Genomic DNA, 27,213 nt, shown 5'->3' with positions numbered 1-27,213 from the left:
GGGTGTGATGGAAGGCACAGTTGACTCTGACACAGCCTGATGGTCGCTTTTCCCAAAAACAGGGGATGTGCCTGTACTTCTGCTGCAGGAGAAAAGAGTTGTCATCGATTGTAAGCAGAACAATAAACATGGACTAAATGGAGCAGTACGCGGTCTGCTGCTGGGACCATATCACCAAGGTTTTGTGGGACCATGTTCCGATATTTTAGAACTCTTAAAGTTATCTTAAGAGTTCTCATGAGCTCCAGATAACTCTAAAGTTATCCTGAATGAGGTCAGTTGAGCTTTCCTGATGTCAAACTGTTACCAGATGAGGAGCGAAGCCGTTTACTTATCCTGCACTGGACTCTCTTACCATTAATGGACATGGGTCCTTGGGAAATAAGGAGCAGGACATCAAACCCAGAAAGGTGCCCAGCAAAAACCGAAAAACGACAAGTTTGGGAATCGGTGTTGTGAGACTGCTGTCAGTGCACTGCTCACACCATCTCCCAGCTCTCTGTGCATTGGGAGGTTCAGACATTACCAGCTGGGTCTAAAAGCAGCATCTCCAAACCACGCCACGTTTGGGCTGCAGTCAGTACAACTGGGCCATCCCCTGGGACACACTGGGCTCTGGAGCCAAAGCCCAGCTCCCGGGCATTAATGCCAAAACCCCCACTGTCGAAATGGATGCGACAATGGAGAGCCCAGCACCCAACCCTGGATCTTCAACAGGTGGAATTCAAATCCAGGGCAAACACACGTTGCAGGACTTTCTTCTCAATTACTTATTTTGCAGTACTTCAGGAAGCAACTAAAAGCAGAAATTATAAACGTGGCCTACGTATTCAAAATCAATATAATCCTGATTCAATACGAAAGATGAGTGATCGTCACCCATGACTTTTAGGTGTTCCCTGAGTACCCGAGCGCAGTTCACATGAGAAATTCCCACGGTTCAGATGATCATTACCTCTTCTCACCACTTCCAAAAACCCGATATTTCATCTACAGATGTGGCCACGACCCAGAGAGACACATCAGCTTCTACGTTTACATAACAGACGGCAGTATCAAGAAATCAAGGATCCAAAGCACTCTAAGATCTACAGCATTTACCTGTGCATTCGGGGAACACTGGAAATTGCAGTTTTTCCCACCTTTGCTCATTTTCACGGCTCCCAATGCCCGCAGAAGGCACCAGCACAAAGCAGCTGGTGCCTCCTGCAGCCGGCCAACTCAACAGAGGCGGTTGCGGCCAGTATAGAATGTTACGTTTCGAAAGTTCCAACTGCTCCTCCAGCTCCTGATGTCACCATCATGGGCCAGGGGACACGTCCAGCTCGGACATCTTCCTTCATCTCCATTGCTTCAGTGTGAATTACAGAAAATCGGGCTATTTCGGAGTCTCCCATCCCAGTGTTTCTTTAACGAAAAATGGAACAAACCCATATGCCGGGGCTTAAATAATACCCAGCCCCTTGCTGAAGGAGCTGTGGCCTGAGAAACAAACCTTTGATAATGCAAAGACAAAGCTTATTGACCATTTTTTAAGCAAAACCCTTCTGCCCAACATTTTCCTCACTGTAGCTCTTTGCATGGAGGGGTGTTGGGAAGGTGGTTTAAGATTTAGGTTTTATTTCTCATTACTCCGCTCAGATTTGATTGGTACTGAATTAATTCCCACTAGCGGAGTCTGTTTTGCCTGTGACAGTAATGGGTGAGCGATGTCTCCCTGTCCTCATCTCGACCCGTGGGTGCTTTGTTTCTCTTCTCTCTCCTGCCCAGCTGAGGGGCAGTGACAGAGCAGCTTTGGTGGGCACCTGCTGTCCAGGCAGGGTCAGCCCAGCACCGCTTCCAAGGTTTATCCCGAGGCGCAGAGCCCGGGAACCACCCGGAGCCCCCTGTGCTGACGGGGGCAAAACCGACACGGCGAGTTCCCCACGGCCCGGGGCCCGGGCATCCCTGCCCCAGCCGGGCGTGCGGCACCGGGCAAGCAGAAAACAGCCCGAGGAACGGCTGCCGGGCCAACGGCACCGACGGCACCGCCAGGGCGCGCTGCCTCAGCCCGGAGCCGAAAACACAGCGGAGCCGCTCTGGAGAGAGAACGGCGCCTGGAGCCCGGGAGCTGCCCCAGGCCCGCGGCCGCGCTGGGCGCCTCCGGGAGGGGAGGCCCCCGCCTCGCTGGCGGCTCTGGGGAGGTGCCCCGAGGCCACCGCGCCCGTCCCGCCCCGCCCCGTCCCGCCCTCCCCAGCGCTCGGGCGCGTCGCGGGGCTCCTGGCGGGCGGGCGGTCCCGTTCTCCATTTCCCGTGGCGCAGCGCGGGGCGGTGCAGCCGCAGTTCCGCCCGGCGCTGGTCCGGCGTTGGGAGCGGGCGGGCTCGGGTGGCCGGGGCCGTGAGGCGGCGGGGCGCGGGGCAGCGGGAGGTGCCGTGTGTGTTCGTGACCGAGGTGAAGGAGGAGCCGTCGGCCAAGCGGGAGCGCCAGGTGGGCGAGGCGGAACGGGGCCGGGGCCGGGGCCGGGCCCAGGGGGAGCCGCTGGGCCGGGGGGAGCGGCGCCGCACGGCGGCGCGGAGCGGGGTGGACAGGCAGCGGCACCGGCCGTGTCAGACCCGCCCGGGCTTTCCCGAAGTGTCCGCGCCTTAAATGCGGGAGAGAAAGATCGTTCGGGAGCCATTGCAGCGCTTCCCTTTTCCCGCCGAGTGCGGGCGGTGCTCCCCCTGGTGTTGAGTTCGCTGCGTCTGGTGCGGGTGCAGTCCCGGCGGGAACGGGGCTGCACTGGCAGCCTGTGTGCAGCCGCTGTGCCGGGCCCGCCCGTGAGCCCCGCACAGACTGAAGCACCTTCTTTCTCGTCTTTCTGTTGTGCTCAAAAGAGTATCAGGAGTGTGATGGGAAAATACTGGAGCCCGGTGTGAGCTGCTTCTCCCGAGGATATAACAGGCGGTGTCCGGACACACCGGGTGTCATTCGCCTGTCTGCTCCTCATATGGCTTCTTCTCCAAAGCCTTCACCAACCTCTTCTGGACACCCTCCAATAGCTTTATATCCTTTTTATCCTGTGGCGCCCAGAACTGCACCCAGTGCTCCAGGTGAGGCCGCAGCAGTGCAGAGCAGAGCGGGACGATCACCTCCCTGGCCCGGCTGGCGATGCTGTGCTGGATGCACCCCAGGACACGGGTCCCTCTTGGCTCCAGGGACACTGTTGGCTCATGTTCAGCTTGCCATCAACCAGAAAGCCCAGATCCCTCTGCAGAGCTGCTCTCCAGCATCTCGTGCCCCAGTCTGTAAGTACAGCCAGGACTGCTGGCACTAAGAGGGATGCTTGTGGAACCCACTAGTGACGGGTGTCCAACCCAACATGACCCCATTTACTCGAGCGCTTTGAGCCCAGCCCGTCAGCCAGTTGCTCACCCACTGCACTGTGTGTTTATCCAGCTGTGTGCTGGACACCTTGTCCAGGACAGTGCTGCCAGAGACACTGCCAAAGCTTTACTGAAATCCGAAAACAATTTATTTATTCGCAGTACATATACATTCAAACTTCTGTTATACATGAAAATTCCTGTGAAATAAATTGGGGGAGCACTCTGATTAGAGATTTTTTGGTCTCTGTACCTATTAATTTGAAGTACTCGCTTCATCCCATTCTCCGCTCTACGTATGGTTCTTGTTTCCTTTTCACTTCCATGTCTTCTTGGCTCTGTTGTCAAAACAGATATACAGAAATCTTTCTACATTGCTGACTAGAATAAATCTCTATGCTCTTTCAGAACCATGCTCAGAAACAGGCTGCCTGTTGTGTGGGCCTCTCGGAGCACGGGCCAAATGCTGCCGCCAGAGCCCCCCCCCTTAGGCAGGGTGGCTGCCGGAGGTGATCTCCGGGGACCGGGATTCCCTCATCTCCAGTGTGGGTGAGTGAAATAATTCCTGCAGGATCGCAGGGCTCTGTTTGTTTTTCCTCACTTAGGCAAAGTGAGCGTATTCCGTGCTTAAATATAAGGACATGTATTTCCTTTAGTAATTCCTTGCCAGATTCAGGCAAGTGCACACTTTTCCTGGAGTCAGGGGCGGCTCTGGCGTTGTGTTTGGTGAGCCACGTGTGTGCACACTGTGGATCCCCATTGTTATTATTTACTGCACCCCAATAACTTCCTCAACTGATACTCGAACCTGTATTTATGTTCTTGGAGAGCTAAAACCCCGTTCTTTACCGGTTAATCTGCTGCACCTCTTTGACCAGAATAAAAGTTTGTTTTGGACCCCGTTGTCTGCCTAAAACTATCGCGGTGCCTCTGTGACACACGGGATGGGGGGGACACAGAGGACATAGAGGGGACATCAGGGGCAACATGGGGGTGGGGGGACAAAGGGGACCTGGAAGGGATATGAGGGCCACAAGGGGGGACACGTCCCCCACTTTTCCCCCCTGCACCACAATTTAACCCCCCCAGTTCCCTCTGGTTTATAGAATCCCCAGATAACTTGCATTGGAAAAGACCTTTAAGATCATCGAGTCCAACCATTCCCCCGATGCCCAATTGGAGTTGAAACGCCCGTCGCCAATTTCCCACAAATCCCTTTGGGCCTCAAGCATTTTATTCCCCCCGAGCGACCCCCGGATGAAACACCCGGATGCTCAAGTTCTCGCGTTTGCAGCAAAATCCCCATTTTGCCCCGTTTTTGTTTCTCAAACTGGGATGAACATCCTGGGCTCTTCTCAAATGCAAAATACTGGGGGTTTCGCTGCCCTCTGGGCTGGACTTTGCTGCTGCTTAATGGGGATAAACTTGGCATTTTTATTAGTGTGAGCTTCCTTAACTGGGATCTTCCCTACGATCTTAATGGGGGTAAACTCTGCTTTTTTATTAGTGTGGGTTTCCTTAAACTCAGCTTTTTTATTAGCGTGGATTTCCTTAATTGGGATCTTCCCTATGATCTTAATGGGGGTAAACTCGGCTTTTTAATGAGCATGAATTTCCTCCGTTGGGATCTTCCCCACGGCGCCCGCGTCTGTTGGTTCCAGCGGGAGAATCTCGATCTGACACAATTTGTTTAAACAAGGTGAGATGGGGTTTGTGCCGCCCCTGCTCAGAGGGGAGCGTCAACGTGATCCTCACGGTTCAAACAGCCCCCAAAAAGCAAAAAGCAAATGAGATGTAAGCACAAAAAACCTGACTTCATACGTATGTCAGGCAGGTTGTAACTTCTCCTTGCTGAAGCAGCAATGGCTGTAAGTGTGCCAATGTATTAACGTACTTTATTATTTCCAGACTTGCACGCCGGACCAAGGTAAACACTCAGCAACTGAGTCACCTCCATCTGAACTTTTCTTTCTTGCTTGGAAATCTCGCTTTACTTTCTCACGATATCTGCTACCGCTGGTGTGTTTATTCAGTTTGCTGTGTGCCTCAGGTTAACCTACAGTGCTGATTTTCCACAGTCAACGCAGCCTCACTGACAAATGGGAGCTTCCACAGCCAGCATTACTCATCTGGGAAGGATGACTAGAAGAGCGCTTCGAGGCCGAAGGAAGAGATGCCAGGCCTACTTTGTGATCTGCTTTTATTCAAAGCACTTCCGTTGATTCTCTTCTGCTTACAGAACTGTTGTTGTCTGGAAATTTTGCATGAACTAAAAATAAAAGCAGTAGAAGCATCTCCAGTTTCTGAAGGAAAGATGCTCTGGGTAAGATCTTAGCACAAAGCCATAATCAAAGCGCAGTGGTGCGCTCTCGTTTGCCACCAGTGGGGTGTGGAGGGCAAGTGGGCACAGCCGGGCCTTCTCATCAAAATCCCCAAAATTCACGTTGTGATTCAAACCCAATTTTCATTCAGGCTTAGATTCCCACTGTAACAGATACCTTGCAAGTGTGCATGCAGGGATATTCTGTTCTACCCACTCCCCGTTGGAGTTATTCAGCTGTATTTCTGTTGCAGAACCCAGAACCACTCCTAAAGGTGTGCAAACGGATGTCACAGTGGCCAAGTGCAAAAATCATGTCTGTTTTGAGCTTGTTTTTGAAACCCAGTCTGAGCACCATGACATAAAGAATAAAGCATAGGATGATTGCCAAAGGGACAGGGAACAAGAGATTAAAAGATGAAAGGAGGAAAAGAAAGATGTCAGAGGCCCTTTAGACATTACACTGTATTCATTATACTTGAATTACATTGTATAAAGAGAAAACAAAGCAAAATGCTCCATCCCAGTGATGCGCAGTTGGTGCAGATGGAGGTTTGTTGACAGACCCATAGCCACGCAGGCACCCTGCAGAAAATGCAGAAATAAATGTTGCCTGTAAGTATCTTGACTGTTCAAATGCTTTGAACTTGCTTAATACACCTTTTCAGCCCTCCAGGTACATGGCTGTGGGTGAGAATCTGCCCTGCCAGGGCTGCAGAGTCCATCAGAATGGCTGAGATTCTGAAAACTATAATATTAAAAAGAGGATGTCAGTGAGGATCTCGGCTAAGTTAGTGGTGGAAGGGAGAGTCAGAAAAGAGGGCCAGCTGTGCTACTCTTTGTGTTAAGTGTTTGAGCCCAGATGTGCTTGCAGATGTCTGACAAGGCAGAGCTGAATACTTAGGCGGTCCCTATGTCCTCGGCCACGTCTCCTGACCAGTTTGTCCCAGGGTGCCCTGTCACCAGCAGCAGGACCAGTAGCGTAGCCTTGGGCAAGCTGGCAAATGCCTTGTCCTGTGCCCGTTGATAGCAAAACTCATTCGGCAGAGCTACAATTTTTCCCAGGATGTTTTCTCCATGTTTTCCTTGAGCATGTTGCTGTCACAGGTGCGCGTTTCTTGTGCCTTCAGCCTGGCACACAGCTGGGGGAGAAAAGTCAAGTTTTAGCTTCAAAGACTCCTACCTGTTTCTGTCACCAGCAGCTCTCTGTCACCAAGTGAAAGGAATTCTCCTCTGTCCTGTGTGACCTGGATATATTTTTTCTTACTGCTTATATTCTAATGTAGCACTTGGAGAAAAAGAAGCATTCCAGAACCAGCACACTGTTTTTCAAAAGTACAGAAAAAGAAAATGGCATTAATGAGATCTTTCACAAGGAGATATAGATTTGTCTGTCAACTTTACGTGTCGAAATTTCATTTTTTTTTAACCAAAACCTTACACTTCCTACAAGCTCATAATGTTAACAGACCTAGAAATGTGTAATGAAGCCTTCCTCCTCACCACAGATGGCTTCGCTCTGCGCATCACATGCAGCTGTCAGGCCAGTCTATTAAAGACCGGTACAGTAACCCGAAAAAAAATCACTGAAGTTGAAATGAGTAGAAGTGAGAAGCTGAAGTTCAGTGAGATAATATTTTCTCTGAAAATCAGGGTCGCAGTTCTCTTGAACTGAAGAGCTGGAATCAGTGAGAGTTTTGCGCCTCCTCTCCTTCCCCCGTGGCAAAGAGCTGAAGCTGCTGACTCGTTCGCTGCCATAGAGCAGGTGGTGCAGTGACAAATGCCAAGGGTTAGCTCAGATGTGACAGCTCCTACAGACTGATCTACGCATTCATTCAAGGACACACCAGCCTTTCCAGAGGCAGCTGCTGATGTGAGAAGCGCTTTTACTAGGAAACTGAACTAACAATGGAAACAACAACCCCAAAAACTACCCCCCAAAAAAGGGAAAACCTTTCTTAGTTTATGAATTAATAGTGTTCTGTTGAATCACTTGAGTGGAAAGCTGCCAATGCTCACGGAACATGATGTCAAAAACAAAAGGAAGGAGTAACTCCCACATTTTGCCAAACCCACTTTTCACAAAAGGCAGGATATGGGGGCCAGGAGAAAATCTCTTTAAAAAAACTATCGCTATTCCCAAACACCATCCTCACTGATTCGCCTTCTGTTTCTGCAGGAATGTGTCTGGAAAGGGAATGGCTGCCTGGCAGTGAGGAAAACCTCTGCTCTGTTTCCTTCTCCTGCTGGTTGAAAGCCCCATTTACACACAGCTCAGACGGACGCTGGGGGAGGGCTTGGCTGGTTTTCTTTGCTGATTTTGCTCCCTAGGGTGGGAAATGATTTCTCAGAGCTGATGCGTCCTGGCAGATGCAGCCATACCAGTGCTCACCCTCTGCATCTTTGTTGGCCAACTGGGGTCCTGGTTTGGAAAGCTGATCTCTTAATCATTTTGTCTGATGGATGTCGCCTGCTATAAATGGACAGTTGTTCGAGGTACCGATATCGACCTGTTCTCAGTGACATGGAGACAGACTTTCTGTGGGGCTCAGTCAGGGTATATGAGGCAGCATCGCTGTTTGCCAGCTGTCTTATCGATATAAAACCGCATTTGAAGTTTTTTGGTGCCTCCGTAATTGGCAGCCACCAAAGCCCTGCATGGCACAGGTGCCATGTAGTACTGCACGTCACACCTTTTGTAGGACTTGGAACTTGATAAACTGCAAATCTATGGGTTTACAATTCAACACTCTCAGCGGACACTGAATTGTGATAGATCAGAGTGGCTAACAAGCAGTAAAAGGTCAATATTTTCCCAGAATCCAAGTCTTTCCTTTCAGTGAAATTATTCTCTACAGTTATGAACTACATCAGTCTTTACATTTATGTACTAACGTTATTAAAAAATCTAGAGCATGTTCAAGGTGCAAGTCTAGGAAAAAAGCTAGAAAAAGTATCTCTTCACTCTTGTCCTATTCCATACCATGTTTAGTTTGCAAATTGGCTGTTCAAAACAATTATATTTGCTGACAAAAAGACAGAAGGCGAAAGAAGGGGCATGACCAGAAGGTAAAAACACCTTTTCCTTCGTGCCAGAAACCGGCAGATGTCAAAATGCCCTTTGTACTCTGCAGAAATCGTACCGTGCCTTCTTCCCTCCCGGCCAGCTCAGTTTTACTGCAAGATTCTTGTCCTGAACTAAGACTGGACAGGGTGAGATACGTGTGGCCTTAAAGCTGGTCTGCCCGGTAGGCGGTGGAGCTGTGATAATGCGGTGTCACAGGGGCCGTGCTCGTCGGTCCCTCCTCCAGGAGAGGTTGCAGCAGGGTGCGTGAGGCAGCTCCAGTGTCTGGGTGATGCCTCCAGACGTGCCCTCACCCAGAGCCTTGGTAAAGCTCGTCCCCAGCACTCCCTCCAGCTGGGGGGTCCTTCCCACCGCGGGGGGCACAGCGGAGCTCCCCTGTTCTCTGGGACGCTGGCGTGTGGCAGGGCCAGGAGCTGTCGAAAGGAGAAGAATTGTCCTGGCGGAGAATGCGCGACAGGGCTGTGGTTGTTGCCTTCATTATCTCACTGTGGCACAAGGAGCCGCAGAAAAAAGATCCACAGAGAAGGAGGATCTAAAAAGATGTTGTCGACGTGACAGGATTTTTATTATATGTTAGCCTGAATGTCTCCACGATGTGGAATTTTACCTGATATTAGCGGAGTTTTGTATAAAAATTAAAGTAGTATTTAGTGAAGACAGAAAAGAATAAGAGCCTAGATTTGAGCTGTAGCAGTGAGATGAATGAAGTAGCAGGAACTCACAGGCTAAACCCGGGCTGTTGGCTGCTCTGTAGGCTCCCTTTTTAGAAGTGTGAAAATACTGGAAACAGTGTCTGAGAAGACGAGCCAGAAATACATAATTTACATTACTGAAGCAAATCAATACCAGGAAGTGTTTTCCCCTTACAAATAGGCCTCAAGAGATCGATCTAATTAATTAGCGGTTTGTTGTACAAACCTGACCCTTCTGCCTTCAAGTCACCACAGCAGGAGATGACTGAGTGCAACGGGCAAAACAAACAGAGCTGTATCAACAGACCAAAGCTGGGGTGCGCTCCAAGCCTGGGGTTCGGGCCCGGGGCATCTCCTGGGACCCGTAATGATGGGGTGCAGGGGGCAGCCAGGCTCCCTTGGGAGTCCCTGGGGGAACGAAGCCTTAAAATAGTCCTAAGAGCAGCTGATACAGCAAGGTGGGGCACGGTGCTCTCGTTTGACAAGAATTACTGCTCAAAGCACACAAGTGGCTGAAGCATTTCTACTGTAATTCCACAAGAAACAGAGAAATCATTGCTTTGAATAGTTATAATTGTAGGGTAGTTGAGAAAACAACCAACCCTTAAAACAGTCAAAGGTGAGTGGCTGCCCTTTGCTGCAATGGCTTTGCTTGTTACTCCTTATTCTGGGGAAACAGGACCTGAGGTGGTGACAAATGGTTTGTAGGTGCAGGGCGACCACATTACTCTTGTTAAAAATACACTGGGAGCACAGCTCAAGAGGCTGTGGAAAGAACAGAAACATCAGGCGTCAGGGCTGTGTGGCTAAACTCAATTTGATGGGAGACTTGAAGGGGAAAAATGTGGCTTTTCCGTTTGCCTTATCCACAGGAAGCCCTGGGACTGCAGTGGCAAAGGGAGAGGTCTCGCAGCCGGGCTGATGGGTGCCTGACCACGGATACCCTGAGCAGTGATGTTTGACCCTGGAGATGAATGAAATATCTCTTCATCATTCTGCTAAAGAGTGAGGATGAACTTAGTTTGTGTATTACGGAAGATTATCACGACCCCACCAGGAAAAGGGCTGTGCACAGTGGGGCAGAAGTCCGGTTTCACGGTATGGGGATAATGCCTGTTAATTTTGGTGTCACTGGATACTCCGTGAATTTACACCTTGTACTAAGCAATTTCCATATTTTCCATCATTGGCACAAAGCATGGTCTAACTGCTATAGAAAACCATTGCTTATACTGGACATGTCACCATCTTCGTTTCATTCATCAAGCCTCAGTGAGAGCAGTGCGATCTGTGGTTCCTGGGGCTCTTAATCCACTAATGAACAAGAAATTTCCTTAACATGGCCTTCCCACCCCATTAATCAAGTTTTGCTTGCTGTTATTAATTGTTGTTATTTAAAAGCTTCTTTATTCCTCCTGGAGGTACCAGGGCCAGAGTCCTTAATTCATCAACAAGTTTTATGGCTCTTTCTGTTAGGAAACATCGCACAAGGATGTTGCACAGGGGAAGGGATGAGGAATGGCTGTGGCAAAGGACTAAGCAAAGAGTGCAATGGGATTCAGCTGTTGGGACTGTAAAGTACCCCGGCTTCTGACTGCACAGGCAGAGCCAGGAGGCACAGGGATAATTTGGGCACGTTCTCTGCAGTAGAGAAGGATACAGACGTTATTGATTGAACCGATTTTGGGAAACTGAATTTGGATTGAAGAGAGATTTATTGGGATTTCTTTATGAGCTAAGCAAGCAGAAATGTGACCAGAGCAGATGTATAAGAGCGGTTTTGCCTGGTAAGTAAGAGGATGGATCTTTGGCTCAGCATTGCAAAGGGTGACGGCAGCACATTGCACCCTGCTCAGAGGAGCCACAGCAGAAATGAAACTATTTACTTATGCATGACTTAAAGTTTTACCCGCTTACTCACCAACTATGCTATTCCAAAGCAGCAGGTAACTTTGAAAGTCCCAAACAAAATAAGCAGGTTTAGCAAGTATACTGCAACAGCTTACCCAGCGCTAGTGTAACCACTGACAGGCTGGAAGAACGCTGCCAGCACATCACCTCCCGTCTGTTAACATCCTCCAGCACCGCCCGGTCTCCTGAAATCCCTCTCTCAGTCCAGCAGCGACCTATTTGTACAACACCACCGAACAGCTCAGCATTTGCTTGGCTGGGGCAGACCCCTGGGGATTAGGAAATCTCTGCAACAACTTTGCTCCGTGCCACAGTGCACAGAACGTGTGCAGCTCCACACCTCGCTTTCCAGGCCATGGGAAGCCAGAGGGGGCTGGATGTAAGGGCAGTGGGAGGAGGCAGCTGCCTTCTCACACGGCTTCTTCAGTGCAGCAACCAGATCTGCTGGGACTGATGTATTCTGACGGTTATATTGTGCAATTTGTGTTTCGGCTTCATTTCTGTCCTGTGGTAATTATAAATAGAAACTGGCAGAAAATAACACGTTTGACGGCAACTCAAATCTGTTGATTAGAGTTTCCTCTTTAAAACTGAAATAAGTCTGGAATGCGGAAGGCACACGAGCGTCCCTTCCTTGTCCTCCAGCCACGTGCGCACAGGTACGTGCACCCTCTCCCCCTTCCCTGTCTGAGTCTGACGTTTGTGGAGTTTTGGGCTGATTGCATGTGTACAAGTGCTGTTCACATTTGCTGTAAAATCAGGGCAGTAAAATGACATCAGCGCAGAGGTGGCCCCGCGCTACCACACTGCGCTGCTCAGGGGGACGGTGCGGCCAGCACGCAACATCGCCCCTGCTCCTGCCCAGCTGCTGGTCTGGCTGCTCCCGACCTGGCTCTGATGTCTCTGCACGGCAGGGCTTTGTGCCAGACCGCTGTCACCTTTATTGCCAAGCAATATGCTGTGGGGAGGCCATTCCAGCTGGTTGGTGTCAGTCCCTGCCTGTGAGCACCTGTGGGTTTGCAGTCACAGCGGAGCAAACGCTCTTCAGCCAGCAGTCCCACCGCCTCGTCCAAGATGGCCAGGAAAGTCCCCGTTCTCCCGAAATGACTTTATACTTGAGAAGTGCTAAACCAGACAAAACCCCGATTGCCTGTCCTCCTGAAAAAACCCACCGCTTCTCTTGTGCTTTCCCCCGACGGCTGTTTCTCCATCCAGCTCCGAAAGAGTCTCACTGCACATTTCCCAGGGCGCACGCAGAACATCTGGCGGCTGGCTGAGCCAATGCACCTGCGGGGAGAAAAAGAAAACCCTTGCCAGCGCGCTCTAAGCCTGTGCGTTTAAAGCTGAAGGCCTCGAAAATAACATAATGGGGGGTGACGGGGAGGAGGAGAAGGGGCAGAGAGATGGACAGAGTCGGTTGGTTGAACACATGCTTAGCAAAGCTAAAGCATCGATGAAACAAGACCATGGAGGATTACACATAACATCAGTCAGTTCAGGGGTCTTATGGCACCTGTGGTTTATGAACAGCTTTAGCAACGAGTATTTCAAAACACAGTTCACAGTTTTAAGAAGATCTGTGCTGATTTAAAAACCAGATTCTATGTCATTTGAATGTCACCTTTTGTATACGATATCTATTTGGAAAAAAATATTTACACTAACTTCTATGGCTGATTTGTTAGATTATTTTGAAAGAAACATTCCTAAGTTACACATCAGACTGCACTGGTCACACCATCTCTGGCCCACAGGCTTTATCACCTGACATTCAGCAATGTTCCTCATCTCTGCTGGAAATACGAAAACAGAATTTGGGAAAAAAGGGAAAAGGCAAGAAAAACATGAAAGTTTGCTGGGAAAACAGCAAAGCTGGATAAATAATAATTTAACAATGCATTAATATAAAAAGGTTGAAGGAATTTGTGGTTTCTGTGTTTGAAAAATTTCCTCTCGTTTCAATACAAAGCATTCAGTCACTTTTGCAATGGAAATGTCACCCCGGCCACCCGAGGCTCCAGACTCCACAATTTGTCTGTTGGCTTTCTACCTCATACGGCCACCTAGACAATATAATACTGACTGTATTTGCACCATCATTGATTGAATAATATTATCTTCGATGCAAGAGTCTTGATGCAACTGCCAAGCTTCAAGCAAGAACCCAACGTAAACAGCAAAAACACTCGAGACATTTCGACTGGAACGATCGATTTTGGATTTAATTTTCCAAGGCTATGAAATATTAGTGCCAAATAAAATGCACAAGATACTTTTCTCTTTCATATTCACAAAAGGGTGAATCTTCAGAAGACTAAGCCACGCTTATCATGTGCAGAGGTATTTATCACAATGTACCACAGCAGAGTTTGTTCTTGTTGGTACAGGTGAAGTGTCACGTTCACTGATTTATGCTGCTAATTTCTATAGGGCCAGTCTTCTACAGCTGGTGGGAATGTTTCAGTATTTGGTACCGGCTGAAGGGCTCCCCTGGGAGCTAAAAAGAGCTCCCCTATGGAATTAACCAGAGCACAGTGCTTAAAAACATTGATCTCCGACAGGGTTTTAAAATGTTTCAAAAGCAGCCAGGAGATCAGGCAGCAGCTCAGTCTCAGACCTCTGCTAATCTGAGACGGGATGTGTATTTTCTAGAAAGCCAGGCTGTATGCAGTGCGCCCTTCCGCACATCGCGAGGTTAATGCCGCGTCCTGGCAAAAGCAGAAACCTTCAATAAGATTGCCTGAGCTCTATAATTCCAACAAATAGGATTTTTTTTCCCACTTTATATTGTAAATGGTTTGTCTGAATGCTACTACCCTTTGAAGTCATAGTTATCCATAACTGTAATTAAATTCAGCTACTTATAACATTTCCGCTATATACATAGTTATACACACACACATTATTGTTGAAAGAACTTTTTCTCTTCATGTGACATTATCTGTAAGTGACGACTGCAACAAAAAAGAAGAAATCTTGTTTTTCTGGCTGTCAGTGTTTAGGAATCTCTATACGGCTCAAGTTTTTAACAAGGCTATTGAGAAAATGAATGTAACCTGAGGGGCAACGTTAGGAGAATTTTTATGAGCAGCTATTTGCTTTTTATAGTACTCTGGGTATTGCTGTTGATTTGCTTTTCACATCCATTTATTCTGCTTTAGCTGCTAGAGACACTGGGACAGATGCTTCAGCAACACCTACCAGCTTTTAACCCTGAGGACTGGCAGCTGCTTTCACAAGGTCCACACTTCAACATCCAAATTCTGCTGCCATCGCAAGTTGCAAAGCCCTTGAACCAGGGTCAAATTTTCCCATTAAAACTGACATATAGATAAGGCGGTCTAGCATAAAACCTGGCATACAAAATCCAGCACCACCAATTCCTGCTAAAGTTGGCGCAGGCTCGTTCACGGGTTTTGCTCATGTGGCCAGGACCCCGCTCCCAGCTTGCAGTGCCCATTTGACAGCAGACCTCTGGCTGCCTTTAGTTCTGGCTCTGAGGGAGAGACGCAGCTTGCAGAGCAGAGTCAGACCCCTATTCTGATTTCTCCTCCCTTTCTGGCCCTGTTGCCCACGGCTCAGTGTCACCGTGGGATGGACAGTATGGTCTCCCTGCCGTCTCCCCAGCGGGGCACTGCACTCTCCCACAAGTCAGAAATGCAGATTCCGCAGGTTCAGGTGAGGCAGAAGGAAAGAAGGAAGAAGGAAACCTGTGGTCTGTCATTTCCTGGGCAAATGTTCGAATAACAGGCTACCTCATAAAAATAGCTGCTGCCTGTGTTCCTGAAGAAAAACACAACTGCAGAACTTGGCATTAAACTCAGTGCTGCAACTGTGAGGTTGGCATGTGTGAGGAACAACCCGAACACGGGCCAGCAGGGAGTTTACAGACCTTCTGGCCCTATCTCTGAATCGCCAGACTCCAGCCAGTGGCTGAGTACCTTGCACTTTGGATTCGGGCAGTTTAAATTCCCACGACGCACCTGAGGACACCTCTCTGGTGAAGCAGCTGGGGGATCGCCTGCTTTGATGTTTGCCTGGCTCCCGTTGCACACACCAGAGTACATGTTCCAGTCCCACCAGGGATGGTTGACTTCTGTCATCCTCAGAAGACTCAAGCATTCTCAGGAACTGAACTCAAGTCTCCTGAAATGTCATCTGATTCCTTATCTACTGGATAAGGTTTCTCTGTACTGGCTAACGTATTTGTCATCATCTCCAGGGATGTAAAGCCAATATCCTCATTCTTACAGCCAACAAAGGAAGAAGATAGAAAAGATGGTGGCTTAATAGGAATCATCAGGACTAGGACCATATTTGAAAGAGAGTATTAGAAATGATTTAGAGACATTCCTAGGCATCCTAACCCAGGTTAAAAGAAGAAACAGCATCTTCACATACACTTGGGCAGCACAAGATGCATTGCAACTGAAATACACATTGTAAGGATTAATTCCCAACATGCTTCTAAATTATAATGATACTTACTTGAGAGGAGAGAGAGAAGGACATCGCACTCAGCTTTGCAAACTGACCTGTAGATAACAAAGGACAGAAAACAAGAAGATGACAAATTAAGCCAGTGAGCAGCCAGTGGATTATTCTGAAGAAAGCCATGCATGAGCCTAGAAATAAAGGGAGCAATTACGGACCCAGCAAATAAACCCAGTGAAAAGTGCCTTACACAACACATCTAGAAAAGGACTGTAGCAAGAACACAACCAGTAGCAGATGTGGGAGGATAAGCACTGTTAGCATTTACACTTGTGTATTAGGTGTGGGTTTTTCTGGTACAGATATTTGTTATTTACAACACGCTGCCAAAAAAAAAAGAAAGAGAGAGAGAAAGAAGCCTCCTTTGAGGTTCCCTGTCCCAGGTTTCCTTGGGTATCTTGGGTTTTTGCTCATAGTTTAATACTAATTTAGAATTTAGTTTCAAAATCTTGCCTGGAGACAAGGTGACACAAAATGACGAGAGTGGGTTTTGCCCAACCGTCTTCCATGCTGCGCTGTATCTACATGATTTTCTAGATGTGTTGCTTTGACACAAAGTGAGACATTTATTAACACAAAAATGGTTACCGTACTGTGACTGAGGTCACCATTCTCTAACTTCAGTAGGAGTTCCTCCTCACAGATTTTTTCAGCTGACAATTGCATTATGATATCTGCAGCCACTCGCTTTTTTTTTGGCTATCCAGATGGATGCAGTGTACGTGTGAGTACAAATAGTAAAACAGCCTGTAATAAATCCCAGTGGTTGGATAACAGCTGATCCGGCCACTGTTCAGATGGATATCCTAAACAGAAATTTCCCCATTACCCTCTGTTGTTGCACGTAGAAAGCTGTATCTTTATCTTTTGAGACCAGTCAGTGATACTAGGAGAAGAAGGAATAGAATAGCAAACCACCAAAAATTAACTCCAAAGTGCAGAGAACCAGCCATAGCCAAAGCACATGTCTCAGGATCAATATGTGACACTATCCAACCAACTCCTCATTATCCTAGTGGTGTCTTCTAACTTAAACCTATTCTTGGTTGCTTCAAACCCATTCCATAACAGAAAGGGCATCGGCCATACTGGGAAGGACTCATCACACGTTGCATGCCTTGGGTCCGTGGTTATCAACTAAAAATAGTTTCCACTTACAAGTCACTACTGTAAAATCATTGCCTGATAGGAGCTGACAACCTCACAGCCAGTAAAGTACATAAGGAAATTTATTTTGGAAGAATGCTAATGCTGATGAACTAAATTTGTCTAGAACGAGGACTTCCTGTTTCCTCGGTGAATACATTTTTGAAAGAAAAAAGCCTTTCTCTCTTTCTGGTGTGGTTTTTTTTCCCAGTGGAAACCAATCACGTAAAACAACGGGGAACAAAGTTCACCTGGGTGTCGTCTTGGCTGACCTAAATTCAAAGGAGTTTTATTGTGACATCAACAGGGAGATTTCCTCCCCTTCCTCTGGGAATGCTGTCAGTAGCAGAGCTCTATTTTGACTGAAGAAAGAGTAACACCCAGTTCTACTGAGGGACTTGCGTAACTTCTCCTGCATGATGAATGCCCTCAGTTTGCAGTGCACACACACACTCAGCTTTGTGCGTGTAAAATATCCTGTTGTAACTTGTGAAACTCATGGAACACTGTTGCCATACATTGCACTTCCACAGTGTAAACAAAGTACAGTCAAATTTGTCTATCATTCCTTCTGGACAAAACGGAATTCTTACCAGCAATAATAACAAATACTATTTGATGCTTGACAGCTGTCACTATTGAGGCACTTCTTCTTTATAGCTGACAATTACTCTCCATTACCTCAGCAGTAGCTGCTCATCCTGTTCAACAGTTCAAAGGCTGTCATTTTTGCCGTCTCCTACCTTGGATGAAAAATTGTGACCAATAAACCCGTGTCGCCCACTCTTGCCTTAGCAGACAGCCCACAACAATTCTGTTCCTGCATCATGTCCTTAAAGACCTTTGCAATGAAATGACTTTTGGTGGGCTACAGGGGCATGAAGCAGACCTAGGTAAACGACAAAAAAAGATACACCAACCTCAAAACCACCTGCGATTTTTATATGAGTCAATGAACTTTCACAAGACTGATTTATCTTCGCAGCTTTACAGAAAAGAAGACCAAAAGAGCAGCCATTCTTCATTAGATCACCAGCCTGTCAGTCCCAGATCCTTGTCTCCAAAGTGACCGGCAGTGAACACCACAGGAAAACTACCAGAAAAAAGGGCCAGATTTTGTTAGCTCCCAGCAACCAGCAGTTTCAAGAATTCCTGCCCAGAATGTGCTTTTAAACCTCATTTCCATACACCTGACCTCTCAGTACATGTTTAGTCCTTCTTTTTTAGCCCATTTACACTTTTGGTCTCTGTTATATTCTGCAGCGATGAGTTCCAAATTTTATTTGATCACCATATGAGATGATAGTTATTTTTGCTTGCCTCAGCTCTGCTCCCAAATAACTGAGCTGGCTGTGCCCTCCTACTGACATTACTGCCAACATCGTGAGAAGTAATTAATTTTATAGGAGGATGACCCAAGCCAGAATAACTTAAAATACTGGTGATAGTCCATTACACCAGAAAGAAGTGGAGACTGTTACACAGGCAGGACAGGGTATCTACAGAATTCCAGCTCCCCCTGGCAAATTTGCTTTACTCAGACTCTTAAACAAATGCCCTTTGAAAACTTCTTCTGGGGGTGTTTAATGACAAGTCTCCTATACCAGGTGCTTGTTGAGTACTTAGTCTTCTGGGACACAATTCATTCCAGACCTTTTCCTCCCCTTCCAGATTCTGACAATGACAACAACACACAGACTGCACTTGAGCTTCAGTTCACACTGGAAAAACATTCGGAATGTTTTTGGCTACTGGAGAAAAAAAAATCTAAATATTACAGGAACTCAGCTTGACAGCACCAACCAGCCTCTGTGGTATGGGGGAATGAGGTCTGAGTGACTTGTCAGGCGCTGGCAGAGGACAAGAAGCTCAGGGCCAATTCTGTTGCACCTCCTGCCCTGGTAAGCTCATGGGCTGGTGTTGTGTGCCTCAGGCAGTGTGGTCTTCCTGGATACACACAAAGGCATGAGTGTCTGTGGAAGAGAACAACAGCAGGTTTTGGAATGTGGCTGCTCTAGTAACTGAGAAGAGATCACACCCCAGAGCTCAGGAGAAGTCAAGAAGGGCACTGGGCAGTTATGGTGCATTATTGTTTCTCACTCACGGAGATTTGTGGGCAGCTGGTGTCCTTATCCCACCTGGTACGCCTCATCCTGCAGCTCCTGCTTCAGGGACTCCTCCATTTTCAGTTCGTTCTCCAGCTGTCGGACAGAGTCGTTTCCGTAATTTTCATCATCTGCTCTGACATAGGGGTCTCCATCTTCTGCAACCCTAAAGACAATTATTAATAAACAGCCTCCTGAGATGAATGACATTCAGAGCCAATAACACTTCTCTTCTTTGTAAGCTACGAGGAGAGTGGGCTACTTTTAGTCACACCACATGCTCCATTGGTCGCTGTTTACTGGCGGTGGAAAACACTTGTGCTGTTTGCCCTCTCCGCTGGTCTGGTACTGATGATGTAGACCAAAGAGCAGACTCTGCTGAAGGCGTTTCGGGAGTACAGTCCTACAGAAATGAGTCAGAAAGTTCTCAACAACTTGATACAAAGAGGTTGAACTAAACATAACTGTAAATATGCCTACTGTCTTTGATAGGAAGATCCAGGTTCTAAAAATAAACAAGTTTGTTGATCAACTGAGTTGATCAATAAAAAGCATTGTCTTTTCCATTTAAAAATCTCTATTTTTCCAGTGGACTTGAACAGGCTCCTCTGTCTGGAGAAGCATGGAACAGGACTGCAGGGCACATGAGGGCGCACAGCTGTCCCACAGCCTCCTGCTGCCCGAGTGTGCCAGGCTGGATGTGACACCTTGTTCCGGAGGGCAACGCCAGTCCTGGCCGTTATTGCTCACAGCGCTCGCTGCCATCTAACCATGATGCTGTCCTCGCTTGGATTTACGCATCTTCTTTGGTAATCAAATATAGTTGAGAGGAAGAGAAAATACTACATGCTGCATATTGTTTTCAATGAAAATAAAGAGGCTGGGGTGGCGAATTGAGCAGGTACCCACGTGTCACTGAGGAGGGAGCCGGTGGCAGCAGCGCTGTGGACGTACCCTGGCTTCCGGGCATGGATCTGTGCCAGGAAAGCCTTCTCGGACCTGGGGGATGGGACGAGGTCATCAAAGTGACTCCGACCAAATTCCAAATCCACATTGCTTTCTGTCTCGCTGCCCACTTCTGTGAAGCAAAAGGAAACACACGGTTCCATTTAACTTTCACAAGAGTAAGTATACTTGCCTATTTGCCACCTCCTCATAGCGAATAACTGTATATTATTCTACATATATCTGCAGAGCTCACAGTTTTCTTCTTGTGCTAAGCCAGAATAGTGAAGCTTTTGCTTGTCTGGGCTACTAGGTCGGATGTTTTTATGAGAAGACTACAGACTGCACATTACAACGGGTCCTATATGTTCCATACTGAACGAACTTTCTAAAGAGTGAAATCTCACTACATGTAGAAGCACAAGCTTCTCAAAGCTTTTCAGCGTACCCAGCTGCACCTCTACATCCACGGCTTTCACAACTGCTGGATTCCTGAAGCTGTTATTTAGGCTTTTTTTTTTCTTCTAAAAGCATAAAAAGCTTTGAAGATACATTACACGATTTTTTTGTTGGTTCATATTTTCCTACCTCCTATTTTTTCAAATACGTGGGAAATGTCCATGTGGAGAGTACCCACCCCCATTAGCCATACTCACCAGAATTTAGTTCTCTTACCGAAGAAGACATGGTGTTGGTGCCTGAATCTGCTGCCACCAGCAAATCATTTCTCAAGTTTCGTCTTGCACCTGAAACAGAGACAGACGAAACACGGTGTTAATATTCTTCACCAGACACATGTTTTCCTGTTGAAAACAGTTCTAACCCTGCTGAAAGCTGCCATTGTGATACTTCGGGGTATCAAAGTCCTCACGAGGGACACGTGCAGAGGAGTCCTCGGCAGAATGGCTTCATTTACTTTTGCTGCATGCAGGAGCAGACGCCTCCTCTCATGCTTCATTCAATCACAATGCCAGATATGTGGAGATTATTCATTGCCATCCAGCTTGCATTTGTGTGGTGACACCAGCAGACCAGGCCTGGAAGATGAAATCCAGCGTGAACTCGTTTAATGTGCCTGTGGGGGAGGAGGGGAGAAATGAAGTGTTTTCCAATTTTGTTGAAATTGGGTCCATCTTTTTGAAAGACTCTGTATTTTATTCATCCAGATCCACCTCAGCCCCAGTTGGCGGGAATGGAGTGCTCTTAGGATTGCATTCCTGCTTGGTGGTTATCAGGAGGAACGTGGTTTTCACAGGCCAGTGCTAATGGCCTGAAACCTGCTAAGATAACCAGGAGCGACTTCCTGGTAATCTCAGCAAAGAAATGGAGCACTGAACTGCTCCCAGAGCTCGGCAGTCCCACTGGTGAGAACAGGGCAGTTACCGCAGCCATCACGGACACGCCTGTGGCTTCAGCTTTTATGCTGTATTTGGTTGCAGCTGCCAATGTTCTCACGCCTCTTAGGAAAACTTCCATGCATTTTGTTTCATGCACCGTCCCTAGTCAACCCACTATGAGTTTTAAGTTAACCCTTTCTAGACAAGAAAAGACTTCCCACTGTCAACGGTCATGCACGCTTAAAATAAAACGCTGGAAATGAACGCTGGCTTTAGAAGAGCTTTAGCCCGCTGCTGCCTCTGCCGAGCTCAGCTGGGATGGCAATACAGGAACGTCTCAGCCTCATCAAACCACACGGATGTGAAGAACTCGTTATCCTTTCCCAGGCAAGGGCAGGAGAGAAACAGAAAGTCCATAAGCATCAGATGAATTGCCAGGCTGCTCATGCCAACTGAATTCGTCCAGAAACTAATTTAACCCTGTTTCTCTCAACAGACCATGAAATGGCACAGCGTAATGGGCATCATTTCATGGAAATTGTGGGAGTAATTCCTGAGCGCTACCACCTGGTATTCAGTGAGGTTACTGCTCTCAGAAGAAAAAAATCCTATCTCATAATGACCCGAAAATGTGCTTTCACTTACACTGCCCAGTTAACACTTTATACGGTAGGGAAACTCTTTATCACATTGGAAACTTCTCTTTTGTGAATGGAAGATCTTTTAATACCGTTATGCAGAACAATAAAGATGGTCCTTATACAGAGGCAATGTTTGGTCACTTTTTTTTTTGGTACAACAGATTGATTAAATTGAAATCAGCCGGAATGTTCGTTTTATGAAGGTGAGCATTACCCACAAACTCTGCACGCTCTACCATAGACGGAACACACCAGACTTGTGGTGGCACTTCTGCCGATGAAAGCAAGATGAGGTGTATTTTGTTAAAATGAAATATTTTTATTGGACTCATAAATCAGACTGCTGTGTGAAAAGTGTGGGTGTTTTTAGCCCAATATCTTTCAAGGATCCATTTCAATCCTAAAAAGCTCTAAACCAGTTAAATCTTCTAAAATTTATCACTAGTAACATAAACACTTGCCCTTTAATTCTAGGTTGCAGAAGGCATTTAGCAACTACATGGTTTTCCTGAAGACTCACGGGACAGTCAGTATGAGTGCCAACTTCAGAAGATGTGCACATGCCCTGACTTTTTCTGGATAAAGTGGGCTTTCAAACTCATTGTCCTGCTCTGACTAGAACTCAGTTATATTTTTCTTAAGGTTCCAAAATTCTCATTACATTTTCAAAATGTTACCTATGGTAGAAATATTACTTAATTCATCTTCTAGGTTGATTTCACTACATTTGGGTGGTGGTTTCCATATCTTACGTGCTCTTATTTAGAGGAGTATGAAAAAAGATCACGACTCCCTGTAGACAGCACTCACTTTCTAGAGGGCTAAGATGTTTAGTTTAGAAAATTGCTCCAAGATACTTCAAAACAATGTGTGAAAGAATTGCAAAATATTCTTTTGGTCAAAAGAAAACACGTACATTTCAAGCAAGGGAATTAAAATAAATCACACGAACACAATCACATTCAGGAGTTAGTGAGGCCTCCAACAGGAGGTAACTTACTACCTGTTTCAGTTCTTCTTCCTAAAGAAAAAGAGGATCAGCACAAGAGATTAGCCAGGAGGTAAGTGAAGAACAGAAAACAAAGCCAGATTCGGACTATGAGGCTAAAGCTATAGTTGAGATAGTTGAAGCTGTGTGAATAGGCTGTGGTTCCTCCTCCGCACCCTTTGAAACACCAGGACAGCACAAAGAGTGCAGAAAGCTACCGTCATCTCCTACCCTAAATTCTCTTTGTCCAGACAGTGCAACGCGAGCAGGCTGCCCTGACTGCTCCTTGTAGCACTGCAGCACTCCATAGGCAGAGTGACAAGTGTCCTGTCTGCTCCCAGCCCCACAAAACCTGCTGGCTGCTCCCTGGGCTCCGCTCCTCAGGTGCCACCAACGCCTGCACTGTGGCTGCAGAAGTCTGTGCCTGAGAAGCTGCAAATGACATAAGGGGTCAAACTCATCCTTTGATGCAAATACATGTTGCTAAATGGATTTCAGCAAAATTCTTTCTGCTTTTATCAGAGCCAGACTTGGCTCAAGTTGTGCTGAATTTCCATGCACTCATTTTATCTGGCATGGCCAACAAAAAACCAAACTCTTATGCTATTCAGAACACTTTCTCCCAATGTGAATTCCTGGCATCACCTGTCCTGAGGCACGTCAGGTTGGAATAGGGCTGGATTCTGCAAATAAAACACATTTTCCATCTTACCATAGTTTGTCTTAAAAATGCACATGCTTCTTGATACCTTCATTTCTGGCTGAGATCCTTTGTTGAGGCATATTTCATCTGTTCATCTGTTATTTCTGTATTTTTGGAAATGACCAAGTGTTCTTGAGAAAGCGTTTCTAAGACCACAGAGTTAGGTGTGGTTGTCAAATGGCACCTATGACAGAACCAGCAACTGAACAGGCAAAGTTAAAGGAACCAGTCAAAGCAATTTTGTATACTGCCAGCTACAGCAGATAACAGTATACAGGGCGGAGTTCTTTTTCTCACAGTTATTAGTTATCTGGTTCTACATGTCATCTTGTTTCTTTTCACAGAATCACAGAATCTCTTGTTCTGTTGTTTTGTATTTGATGTCCTCAACAGAGAAAACTCCAAAACCAGCTGAAACTGGACTACAAAAATGTTTTCTGTTTGGACGTTGCTGAATGGCCAATGCAGAGATTGCTAGCCTGAAATCCAGAGATGTGGCCAAATCCTTCTGCAAGAGCAAAGCAGGACTGCACTGCATTATGCTGCAATATTACTGAAAGGATTGTATTAATTCTCTGGTCATATCTCCCTCCTCTCCTCTCTCGCTTCACTCTGCCTGTTCTCCTCTGCAGGATCAGGTGGAGCTCCTTACCTTCAGCAGTTTCATGAGGCCTTCTAACTGAACCATGAGCTCCCTCGGGCTTTCCTGGAGAGCAGACATTCTCTGTTCCAGCTCCTCCTTCCGCGGCCTGAGAAACGAGCAGATCTGATCAGAGCTTACCCCTCACAGCATGATCAGCTTTTAGCTGCATCATTTCGCCAGCCCGACCATGAGGTATACGCCTCTAGACCGCAGGAAAGCAAACACACAGTAGGAGTTCAGTATAGTGCTTAGAAACGGGTATAGGAAAGCCAGGGAGCTCCCTGTGAGAATATTCACGGGGCTGAATATAGTGATTGGGAAAAAGAGAGACCCTGACACAGCCCCTCCTCCAAAGAGCAAATGAGGTTTAAACAAATTTGTGTTCTATTCCCTTGTGGGAGTGCCTGGCAGTTTTTTTCTTTGGATCTCTCTCATCAATAACCTCCCCAGCTGTCAGAAGAAATTAAAGCCATGGCCTAAAGGACAGGAAATTACAGCAGAGGCACTGAACAGAGCCAGACATGAGAGGAGCTAAGAGAGTTCAGAAATTCAGCCAGAAAACCACAGTGATCTGCTTTTGCTCCTGTTTTTTGTCTGAAAGCAAGAGTAAGAGTGTCACATAGTGGAGACAGAATTGCTTGAAAACAGCTCTTTGGACTCGGATTCCAGCGATGGTCCTGTGACAATGTGAACACTGAGCCATCCCCAGTGTGACAGCCAGAGTGTGCCCACACACATGGGAACAGCTCTGATTCTGCACAGCTCCACTGTGCACTTGCACGTGTTCAATCACTAAATTGTTGCATCCTGGAAGCTATGATGTAAGTAACAACATTATTGGTGAAAAATACACATATTAGGTATATTTTATATATTCCTCTGTTGCAAATAACATAAAACCATTATGTTGTTAGTCTTGTACTACCTGTAAAATTTAACAATTTAATCCTAAACAAAAAAGCACCACGGTCAACAAGACTAAATTCATTTCCAATATTTAGGAAATATGAAACCCCAATTTTGAGCAGTTACTAATAAAAAAACCCAGTGATTTATACAGGATTGCTCATGTGTGCTATCTCTCACCTCTGTCTCTCAATAGGATCATATAGTAACACTGCTGGGTTGTATTTACTCTTCTGGAGGACTTCTCTATTTTCTGCTACAAATTGCCTGTCCTGGCTTTTCTCTTCCAGGCACGTAATGGCTGCAAATGCCATGAACTGTACAAAGGCAACTGAGTTGAAGAAAACTGCTAATAAAACCAAGATACCCTATCCATGTAATTCAATGTGGCAGGTCCTAGCACAGAGCTCTGCTGTGTTTAGATTGATTTTACCAGGACAGAGAACCTAAGCAGCGTGCAATGTACAGACAGCTCTCCTGACTTGTTTCTCCAGTTACACTCCAGAGTAAGTTACTGGAGATAATGGGCTTTCCAACCTGTCTCCAAGACAGCACTGGGGATGTGAAGGAAGGTTGTGGTCAGAACCTCATCTCAGTGAGTCTGCAGCGCTACAGGAGCCAGTGAGAGATGCTCGGACAGGCACCCACAACATCAAGATTCCAGCATTTCTTATACAAACTAAACTGCTCTAGTGCCCTAAATGCACCAAGGTCCAAGAATCTATGGGGTAACAGCTGTAAATCAGTTGCTGTTCTGAGTCCTGCTGAGTCCTGCTGTTTTACACATGACAAGAACAGCTTCATGTCATCTTCAGCGTTCAGGAATTTGAGGTGGTGTCAAAATCCTGCAGTAAATCAAAAGCCAATCTTTTGCCTTTTAAATGGTGAATGTTTTAGAAGCTATGCAAAGCAGTGCAGAACCACAGATTTGAAGTTATTTGCTGACTCTGACACTGCATATTAAATCAGAAAAGATATCATAATTGAGGAACTCGGCATCACTGCCCTGAGGACATCCCACGTCAGGGAATTCAAATAAGGTTATTATGCTTTTAATCTGTGTAGCGAACTTGAAAAGGGCAAAAAATTAAGCACTCAGTTCTCTAACACCGTCCATTAATTTGAATTTTTAAAAATTTTTCAACTATGTCCAAAGCTAATCTCCTAAACCTGCTTAAAACAGACTGCAGGGTTGATGCACAGGAGCTACATTATTGGTATATTTTATGTAGTGTACACATTTTCATCACAGCCAGTTCTATATCTCTCACAGAATGCCACTTGCCTGTAGGTATCTAGGAGTAATTACAGACTAAAATCACTTATAGAACTGAAGAGGCTGATTTGTCTTCAGATTGGAAAGCAAATGTAATTATTTCCGAAACAGAAAAGTATTTCAGTGTGGAAAATTCAATAATAAATCTACACAGCAATTGTAAAAAAAAACCTACCACAATTTCTTATGGCAATTTCCTTTGGTTACGAGTCACATCACTAAAACATTACTTGTGTGAGAAGTGGCTACGTGGTCAAAAATGCTCTTCAGTCTTCTCATGAGAGAACCGCTCTATGGTGGGGGGATAAAATTGAACCTAGCATTGTTTCCCTAGAAAGAAAGTGCTTACACTCTGTTCTCTATTCGCACAAAGTGTTCTGAATAGTTCTTATTGGATTCTCTGTCTGGCTCTCACAAGACGAACCTGAGGACTTGCAGGGAGCCTACGGATCTGGGCCAATGATAATTGTTCTTCAATGTGATACCCGTGGCAAATAGTATATCCATGCAGAGTATCCTAATTAACATGCAGACACATCTATATCGATGTTTTTAACTTGGTGAGATAACTGCAGAAATGATCCTCTAAATCTCCAGCTGCTGCAGATGCCATCGCTCCTCGCTTCCCACGCGACAGGAGAATCGTTCTGCAGCCTGGTTTTGCACCATGAAGAGAACT

General features: G+C 46.4%; 2 protein-coding genes across 28 annotated transcripts in view; one reads left to right on the top strand and one right to left on the bottom strand.

The window, feature by feature from the left end:
- Positions 1 to 996: 996 nt before the first annotated feature.
- LOC139825600 (uncharacterized) lies at positions 997 to 5,637 on the top strand. Its single transcript, XM_071799045.1, has 5 exons — positions 997 to 1,358; positions 1,863 to 2,467; positions 3,050 to 3,264; positions 3,751 to 3,891; positions 5,251 to 5,637. The coding sequence occupies exons 1-4, from the start codon at positions 997 to 999 to the stop codon at positions 3,853 to 3,855; spliced, it is 1,287 nt and encodes a 428-aa protein (XP_071655146.1). The 3' UTR covers positions 3,856 to 3,891; positions 5,251 to 5,637.
- LOC136112550 (uncharacterized) overlaps positions 3,469 to 27,213 on the bottom strand; it is a 33,825-nt gene continuing 10,080 nt past the window's right edge. For 4 of the 27 annotated variants that reach the window (XR_011735780.1, XR_011735760.1, XR_011735761.1 and 1 more), the window contains 4 exons: positions 24,362 to 24,458; positions 20,957 to 23,039; positions 20,716 to 20,786; positions 20,155 to 20,173 (listed from right to left, as the gene is read on the bottom strand). Coding sequence is in view for 4 of the 27 variants with exons in the window: in XM_071799059.1 (XP_071655160.1) it covers positions 6,764 to 6,804; positions 11,446 to 11,565; positions 12,523 to 12,637; positions 15,839 to 15,885; positions 20,050 to 20,173; positions 20,716 to 20,786; positions 24,362 to 24,458 (615 nt within the window). In the remaining 23 variants the exon portion in view is untranslated. Of the gene's footprint in view, positions 6,805 to 6,845; positions 6,985 to 11,431; positions 11,856 to 12,522; positions 12,638 to 15,838; positions 19,262 to 20,049; positions 20,174 to 20,715; positions 20,787 to 20,911; positions 23,040 to 23,237; positions 23,690 to 24,361; positions 24,459 to 27,213 lie in introns of those variants that run through there. The other 23 variants (XR_011735767.1, XR_011735769.1, XR_011735768.1 and 20 more) reach the window with 23 other exon arrangements.

Source organism: Patagioenas fasciata, chromosome 25 (assembly GCF_037038585.1).
Source record: "Patagioenas fasciata isolate bPatFas1 chromosome 25, bPatFas1.hap1, whole genome shotgun sequence".
NCBI lineage: Eukaryota > Metazoa > Chordata > Aves > Columbiformes > Columbidae > Patagioenas > Patagioenas fasciata.
Note: the sequence above shows the minus strand (reverse complement) of the source record. Positions and strands in the feature narration are given on the sequence as shown.